Raw genomic sequence first — 8,558 nt, forward strand, 5'->3', positions numbered from 1 at the left:
AGGAATATTAACAGCCCAGTCTAACAGCTAAGTTAGTTAAATATGTTTTTTAAATAACTAGTTGCCAATTATATAAGTGTATAATGGTAACTGGTAATAGCATAGTATTATAGTTGGAAATGTGTAGACATCGCTACCAATGTTAACTATGGGTGTTTGAACTCCTTCAATTAGTTAAAGTGTTATTAACTATATTTGTAAATATCCAAAAACTTGGTAATGAATGTTTTTTAATGCAATATTAAGCGGTTTTAGTGTGCTTAGAGCAATTACCCAAAACAGGCTAAGAGGAATTACCCAACATCAAACACATATTTATTTTCAACAGAAATAAATAAAGTTGGTGCCTTACTTTAAGTCTAAGTTTACTTAACAACCTATGTAAAAATTAATTATTTGGACAAAAAATAACAATGCCTGAAGAAAACCTGGCAAGATTAAATCTCAAATTGTTAAGAAGGTTATGGATGTTATTCGGAATATTGTTTCAAAGATACAACTCAAGATCCTCAATTATATTCTATATCCTAGCTCTGCTTGCAATTGTATGTAAGTGAATTTTAATTATTGAAAAACAAAGTAATTTTTATGCAATTATTTATATTTGATGTGGAGGATTGAATTCATAACCTCTATATAGATTATTGATTGTTACCAAATCCCTAGATCATGAATTATATTTGTCCAACAATTAGTCTGCCGTTCGGTTTTTAGCTTAGTAGAAGTTTTTAATGTTTATAATGCCTTACTTAAGGTGGCTACAGGATAAAAACAGTGGGAATCGAACTGAGGACGATAGTGAAGCCAAGACCGTAGTAACTGAATTTCTAATACTTTATACTTAAACATTAAAACTTTTAATAAAATAAAATTTTAAATACAATACTAATTGGTGTAAATGTCTGCGCTGATAAATTGTATGGTAAACATACCAGTGAAAATATTTATAATTAAGACTTTTTGCTATTAATTTTGTGCCCTTAAGCTATTGCACTGTTCAGGTACATGCTATCTGTAATTATATATTTATTTTATTTTTCATATATAAAATACTGTTTATGTCTATTATCTAAACTATTATTGATCATACTTTAGTGCAGTTTGTGATTTATGCTGCTGGTCTGGTTCCTTCACGTTTTTTTGAGGTACTCGGAGCTAAGGATAAAAGTTCTTTTACAGAGCTTACTATTTACTCTTTATCAATCATTGTCCTTAATGCTGTTGTAAGTAAATTGAAAGTTTTTCTTTTTTAGTACTATGACATTAAAGCCCCTTACATTTAAACACCTTACAACTGAACTCCTATATTTGGACCCCTTTTATTTTAATCCTTTACAATAGAATTCTTTGCATTTTACACCCTACAATTGACCTAAGTGTATAAGGTGAAAAAGGGGTTTCAATGTAAGGGGGTCGAATAAAGGGATTAATTTAAAAAGGTTCAAAGTTTGAGAGGTTTAAAGTGAAAATATGAAGAGGTTTAAAGTTAAAGGCGTTAAATGGTTTTACATGTCACTGTTATCATCTATTATACAAATTACACAAAAATTATTAATTTGCAGATGACCAGTACTTCAACCTATCTTTCAAAAGTTTTGTATTTAACTTGGCGACAAACTTTGTGTACCAGAATTCATCAAAAATACTTTTCAAATTTGTGTTACTATAAACTTAATGTCTTAAACAAGGACTTGGATAACATGTATGTTGACTTTTTTTCTTAATTATATAATATTGGATGTTACATGAATGTTTAAATTTTGCATATAAATGTAGGCCTTAATGATTAAGAAATGTTTCAGCTACAAACCATTTTTTTTACATTGCCACACTAACACTTGTGGTCCTACTAATTATCACATAGGACCACACAGGACCACACAGATCGTACAGGACAAACATTTACCACACAGGACTAAAAAATGAAATGCGAAATCACGTAGACTGTTTTTCTGTCTTAGGGGCAACAAAGGGGGATCTTCATGAAGAGGGATAGGGCTGGGGTTAATAAAAAGTGTCTTATTGTTGGTATTTGGTTTTTATTTAGTACCAGTATCCCCAAATAAACGGTCAATGCGTTCTGTGTAGTTCAGTGTGGTAATTAGTAGGATTCCTAATACTTGTTCTAACAACTAACTATGTTTTATTTAAAAAAAATCCAAGCACTAAATTTTTTTAATTATTTTTTTAAAGTGATCAGCGTATAACTCGAGATGCTGACCAGTTTACGAGAGAGTGGAGTATCTTGATTAGCAGATTAATTGTCATTCCTCTTACAATTTGTTATTATTCGTATCAGTGTTTTGTCAGCACCACTTGGCTTGGGCCAGTCACAATTTACATTTACTTTATTTTGGGCACGATTATTAATCGACTAATAATGTCGCCCATCGTAAGATTAAATGTAGAACAGGAAGTAAAAGAAGGCGACTTTAGGTTTATACAATATTTGTTGTTATAATTTGTAATAAATTGTTTAGTTCATAGTTTAGGCTATAAATTAAATTTAAGTTGAAGATTTGTAAATAAAAAAATTGGACATCATGCAATTATTAATCTTTGTTTGTGTAAATATTGCAAAGCATTAATTGTGTTTACATTATTAACAACTTTATGAACTATTGCAAAAAAAATTGCCTACTCATTCAATTATGTTTTTGCTGAACTGCAAAACTGTAATATTTGAATTAAAGTATCAGTAAATATGCCTACTTGATAATAAAAGTTTGATATTAACAGTTTTTAATGCCATTAAACAAATTACTTTACCTTATTAAACCTTTGTTTTTTTGAATCAACTGTATGTATGTATTTTTTGATGTTTATTTTACCCAATAGTATGCTGAAGTCCAATAACACAAAGTTTTATCTCAATTTAAGTTTAATTTTATATTTTATATATTTGTAATATGGATTTTTTTAAAATTTTTTTAGATTTCAACACTTACAGGTTCGAGTAAATGCAGAATCGTTTGCATTTCATCGTGCTGGAAAAATTGAACTAACCAACAGTAACAATCGATTGCGGACGTTACTAAAAACCCAAATGTCGCTCTTTAATTGGTCATTTTGGCTTAGCTCTTCCATCAATATTTTTAATTATGTTGGTGGAATATTAAGTTATCTTATTATTGCCATTCCTATATTTTCTGGGGATTATGACCACTTAAAACCTGAAGAATTGAGTGCTTTAATTAGTAAGGTAAACCCAAATCTATTTAAATACCCTAAAAAATATTTAAAAATAAGTTTAGTACTATGGCGATATGATCATATCAGTTAGTTACAATCTAAAATGTTTAAGTTATAAGCTTTACTATGATTGACTTACTTACAATCATTTTTACGCCTTTTTCTAATATAAAATTAAAAACCTGTTACTTTGCAGGCAGTAAAAAAAATAAAAAAAATTCAATTATTTAGTGCAAATAAATACCCAAAGACATTCATGTATATTGTCCGCTAAACATTTTTTAATATAAATGATAAACTTATCTAGTGAGTATATTTAAACTATTTTAGAACTCCTTTGTTTGCATTTATTTGATCTACTCATTTTCTCAACTAATTACCATGTCAGGAACGGTTGGAGACATAGCAGCTCATACCCACAGGTAAGAGGTACCATAATATTAAAACTTTCCGCGATTTGATTTAAAAATATATTTTATTAAATCACATAAATAGTAACATCAATTTAATTAAGCAACTTTTGTTGTTATTTAAAAATACTCGATCCTAAGTAAGGTTAGCAATTCTTTTGCTATTTGATTTCAGCTAACATAATATTTAAGTTAAAATACAGCATGTACGTAACACAGATACATTTTTACCCAAATTTTTTGTTCTCCCTTTATTTTAAAGCAATAGTTTTTTGTGTTTTTCCTAAAATGAATAAATAGGCATCCAGACCTGGCTAAAAATACTCTGCCTTTTTTCTTTTATAAATTTTTAAAGTATATAATCCCTTGCCCTTTTTGATTTATATTAATGTTTGTTTAATTTGTTTAATAATAGAAAATTTTTGTTGAATTTAGATTGGGTCAATTAATTGATCAAATAGAAAAGGACAGCTTAGAGGAAGTTGTAAGTGAAACCTGTGAAAATGAAATCTTTTCGGATAAAGATCGGATGTTAAAAAAAGGCTCGCATCAAGTTGTTGAGGAAATTAAACAATTAGAAAATGAAACCAAGTATTTATTATACAAATCAATAACTGTCGTATACTACCGGCAAATATTTATTTAGCACCAGATTCAAAACTCAGTTTAAAATTTAACACTAGTTTGAATATTCAATTCTTAACTAGCACCAGATTAAAAACTAAGCCTTTAATCTTTAATATTTGACATAGCATTTTAAAACCTAAATTTTAAATCTGGAGCTGAATAAGAAACTGGGAAATAGTGTCTTAACTTCCTACCAAATTAGTTTAAAAATAAAACAAGCTAAAAATTAGAGTAAAATTAAAATTTTTTTTTTAATAACAAAGTTTTGTGTTATTTAGTAATGATAAGACTACAACTCAATATGAAACAGTTCGCCAAAACTTTTTTTTGGTGGATAATGTAAGTAAAATGTTTTTACTAAGTAATGCCTATTTGTTAGAGTTTTAAAGTAAAAATAAAATTAGTTTACCTCTGCCATTATGCATATTAAAAAATTGTATTAAATGTTATAGATAGTTTAAATAAGTTACTTTTATTTGATTTACCATAATGATTATAGTCTATGTTATTGAAATAAAAATATTATGTAAACTGCTTATAGTGTTTTTTTTTTAGGTTTAGGTAGTTTAACAAAAAATATTTAATTTCCACAAAACAAGTTAGTTATTATGCGATTATTGTACTTCTTGTTATCTTCAAGGTTACGTACAACACACCAGACGAAAAAAACAACCTTCTAGCCTCTCTTAACCTTTCCTTGAAATCAGGAACAAATATACTAGTTACTGGCAAAACAGGTTGTGGTAAAACTTCACTGCTTCGCGTTTTGGCAAAACTTTGGAATATTGAATCTGGAACTATTAAACAATTCGTAGAATTCGGCTCGAGAGGAGTGTTTTATCTTCCACAAAAACCTTTGATGACTTACGGAACTCTTTTAAATTTGGTGTGGTAACAAAGTTTTAGTAATTTTTTTTAGTATTTATGTAAAAAACCACCTCTTTCAATATTGGCTAGGACCAAAATGTGTAATTACACATATGTAGCATATATGACCACTTGGTTTTCCCTTTTAATTTTACTTTAACACATATAAAAGTATTAAGCATCTTTAAGCTGTTATTGCATTTTGTAATTTTTTTATAAAATTCTGTTTATATAAATTGCTTGAATTGGGTAGATAATGTATCCACGGACTGAATTCTATCCTGAATATAGTGAATCTGAAGATCAAGAAAGGATTAGAACTGTTCTTGAAGATGTAGGTTTAAGTGATTTTGTTGAAAGCTATGGTGGACTTTCAAGCAGGTAAAAAAACACAATTTTTTTAATGAAATAAATGTTTAAAAACAAAATTTTGTTTTTATTTTTAAAGTTTGGAGCAAAACTGGAGTGATAAATTGTCACCTGGTGAAATGCAACAAATTTCCTTTGCAAGATTGTTTTATCATCACCCTGATCTTGCTGGTAATTTAAATGTACATTTTAAAATAATCATAAGGAATTTAAAACAGAGCTTAAAATTCTGGTTTTTGATAAATAAAATTGACTTGATTAATTATAAGTCTTAATGAACCTGCTAAGCAGTATTTTAACGAAAAATTTTGGTGCATGTTAAGTTAATATAATATTAAAGATAATTAATCAAATTAACTCTTAAGATAACTCGACCTGATGACAAGCAAACTATATTTTTTCCTCTAAAATAGACAAACATATTAGGTTGGTTTATTTTAGCTGTATTGTCTTTGGGTTGAATTAACATGGAACCGTGGTTACTTTTAGTTATTAATTTGATACCAAGTGATATTTTATTAAAATGCAATAATAATTTGCTTGGTTGACTTGATTACTTTACAGGCAACATTGTGTAGTGTTTAGAACCTTAAGACTTCACAACATAAGGTCGTGAGTTTAATTCCCACTGCTTCTATATCAGAGTCCTTTAGGGGGGTTTAATAAATTGCACAAAACCCAGCTGAGTCCAATACAATTTGCAGGTTAAATATCTTGCAGTTTATTTGATAGTTTAACGAAATTTATTGTAGTTTTGGATGAACCTACAAGTGGTTTAAATGAACAAGCTGAAGACCGAATGTTTCAAATGTGTGCTTCTCGTAACATAACTTGCCTAACTGTTGCACATGGAACTAATCTGAAAAAGGTATTGTTTTTAGGAATACAAAATTGAGATTAAAACAAAAGTTTAACCCTTTCTTTAAATGTTTTAGTATCATGATGTAGAGTTACACTTACTAGGAAATGGAAAGTGGACGCTGACTTCTTTGTTGTGATAATAAAATTTTCAGGACTATTAAACTATAATGAAATTTCAGTATTCAGGAAAGTACTTTTGATTAAGATTTATTATTAATGTTGTTTTATCATATATATATATATATAATCATGAGCTAACTAAAAATTGTGTTTTAAATGAAATTGATACTGTATAATATTTTAAACTATGCGCCTAAGCAAAGAAGAGTATATGCAATTTTTTCTAGATAATTAACGGTTCACTATTTTGTTATTGCGAACTGTGAAACATTGTAAAATAAAGTGCTTTATTCATAGAAATTGTAGTTAATCTAATTCGCTGGACTGCTTTTTCGCTACTGATGCGCGGAAAAAACTTATTGTTTTCTTAGAAACCTCTTTAGCTTCTTTTAAACAAGATTCATATTGTTTGCATGATAAAGCACCTGTGGTTATAGTCGATATCATGTTTCGATTTATACTATCAAAAACAAATGTCACAACTGAGGATGCCAGGGCCTCTTGATCTAAAGTCGGATTAAAAATAAGTTTGTAGTCTTTTTCGTTCGAACTTTCTTTTTCAAGGTTGTTGAGGACAGCAACACTAACAGCTATGGGAATGAATTTTAAAGCAATTCCAGCATCCTAAAACGTAGCATGGTGATAAAAGTTATAAAAAATGCCATTTGTATTCTTGTTAAGTTAAAAATAGAAGATTTTTGCATTAATTTATGTGAAATTGCATATAAATTAAGATTACCTGTAAAGCCATGCTTACTCCATTCACTGCACAACATAACAACTGTAAAACAAAACTGAAGTTAGTTACTCTACAAGTGTTACAATTATAATTTTTTCAAATTTAAGACAGAAAATTGTCTTTTACAAAGAATTTAAAAAGTCCTAATAGTTAAAAAACAGGTCTTGCTGTTTACAGTAACACTCAATTTGGTTTTATTTCAGTGTTTTTAAGTTAAATATATTATTAATGTCATAATATAAAACCAAATTTGGCCGAGTCTGGCCCGAATTAAATAGGGGCTGCCAAATATAAGTAATTTTATTTTAGTTCGGACACTTCAACCTCATGTTTATATTTGTTTTGGCATACAGTATATACAACTTATTAATTTAATCAATAATTACCGAGCCCCTGTCCTGTACAATCTGAACGATTAGAGTGAATAATGTTCGAGGGTGAAGGGCTCTGAGAATAACTGTTTCACAAATGCTTTTTATAAACGTTTCCAAATATTTTTCATTTACACCAGGTATTCCGATTTTGGGTCGAAAGTTAACTTCAACTATTGCTTGTTTAACATCTTGTTTACTCTCCTTACAGTCAACAGGTCCATAAACACCAACTAATACTGTTGTGTCATCTAAAACAGTAAATAATAAAGGATTAAGTTGCCATAGCGGAAATATTAACTGGCAACGTGGTGTAGTGGTAAGAACACTTGCTACACTACATGAGGTTGTTGGTTAAATCCTCACTGCTCTCATGCTGTAGTGCCCTTAAAAAAGGCGCTATAAATGATATAAACTTCTGCTGAAACGAGCAATTATAATCTATAATATCCAAAACTGCCAAAGGCAACTTGAGACTGGGTCGGGGAAACTGATGTTACTCTATGTTTAGGTTGTGCAGTTAACCTTCCCACATCGAAAATAAAGATATACATAAAAATAATAACAGTTCCCATAAATACAGTTAATATTAACTTAACGAATTTTTGTTCAACATCTGAACATTAATGTTTAAAATTGTATTTAATAGTTAAAATATAAAAATATTCACAGGGTGTTTAAGAATATTTTTTAACCTATGGCCTTCTAAATACTAGCTATTCACTGTCTATTTCAAATCACCAGACATTGTAAAAATGTCACATGACAGACTGACAGATAATCCGTTTTTGTGAACCCACCTTGCGAGTACTGGGATGAGCCGTCAGTTGATTTTAAATAGTTTTGGCTACAGTAAAACTTGGTTATAGCGTTTGTTGCATTTACTTCATTCATGTTTGTTGAAAAGCACGAGAAACTACAAAATCCTAAAATGTGCTTTTGCTCATAAAAAATAAAAACAATCGCACGTGTTAAATTTCGTTATGTTGCCAACTTTTTTTG

At 29.0% G+C, this 8,558-nt stretch overlaps 2 protein-coding genes across 2 annotated transcripts; one reads left to right on the top strand and one right to left on the bottom strand.

Annotated features, from left to right (window-relative positions):
• The first annotated feature begins 335 nt into the window (after positions 1–335).
• On the top strand, positions 336–6,736 carry LOC145751867 (lysosomal cobalamin transporter ABCD4-like). The gene is made up of 13 exons (XM_082567993.1): positions 336–549; positions 1,096–1,223; positions 1,563–1,702; positions 2,194–2,436; positions 2,935–3,202; positions 3,523–3,614; positions 4,038–4,193; positions 4,508–4,568; positions 4,870–5,115; positions 5,350–5,477; positions 5,545–5,636; positions 6,218–6,333; positions 6,401–6,736. Exons 1-13 carry the CDS (start codon positions 414–416, stop codon positions 6,461–6,463), a joined length of 1,869 nt encoding a protein of 622 aa, XP_082424119.1. The 5' UTR covers positions 336–413; the 3' UTR covers positions 6,464–6,736.
• On the bottom strand, positions 6,533–8,492 carry LOC145751868 (exosome complex component RRP46-like). Its single transcript, XM_082567995.1, has 4 exons — positions 8,357–8,492; positions 7,572–7,807; positions 7,186–7,227; positions 6,533–7,070 (listed from the first exon to the last, which is right to left on the bottom strand). Exons 1-4 carry the CDS (start codon positions 8,448–8,450, stop codon positions 6,753–6,755), a joined length of 690 nt encoding a protein of 229 aa, XP_082424121.1. The 5' UTR covers positions 8,451–8,492; the 3' UTR covers positions 6,533–6,752.
• Between the last annotated feature and the right edge of the window lie 66 nt (positions 8,493–8,558).

The sequence above is a fragment of the Corella eumyota genome, chromosome 5 (genome assembly GCF_963082875.1).
Source record: "Corella eumyota chromosome 5, kaCorEumy4.1, whole genome shotgun sequence".
NCBI classification, from domain to species: domain Eukaryota; kingdom Metazoa; phylum Chordata; class Ascidiacea; order Phlebobranchia; family Corellidae; genus Corella; species Corella eumyota.

What these genes read in the sequence shown, in the direction of transcription:
- LOC145751868 (XM_082567995.1), bottom strand. Translation starts at nt 8,450, where the DNA reads ATGAATGAAGTAAATGCAACAAACGCTATAACCAAGTTTTACTGTAGC. An exon ending in CTCATCCCAGTACTCGCAAG is followed by an intron (nt 7,808 to 8,356) that starts GTGGGTTCACAA and finishes TTACTGTTTTAG; the next exon opens with ATGACACAACAGTATTAGTT. An exon ending in TTGTACAGGACAGGGGCTCG is followed by an intron (nt 7,228 to 7,571) that starts GTAATTATTGAT and finishes TTTGTTTTACAG; the next exon opens with TTGTTATGTTGTGCAGTGAA.
- LOC145751867 (XM_082567993.1), top strand. Translation starts at nt 414, where the DNA reads ATGCCTGAAGAAAACCTGGCAAGATTAAATCTCAAATTGTTAAGAAGG. An exon ending in ACTTTTTTTTGGTGGATAAT is followed by an intron (nt 4,569 to 4,869) that starts GTAAGTAAAATG and finishes GTTATCTTCAAG; the next exon opens with GTTACGTACAACACACCAGA. An exon ending in ACGGAACTCTTTTAAATTTG is followed by an intron (nt 5,116 to 5,349) that starts GTGTGGTAACAA and finishes TGAATTGGGTAG; the next exon opens with ATAATGTATCCACGGACTGA.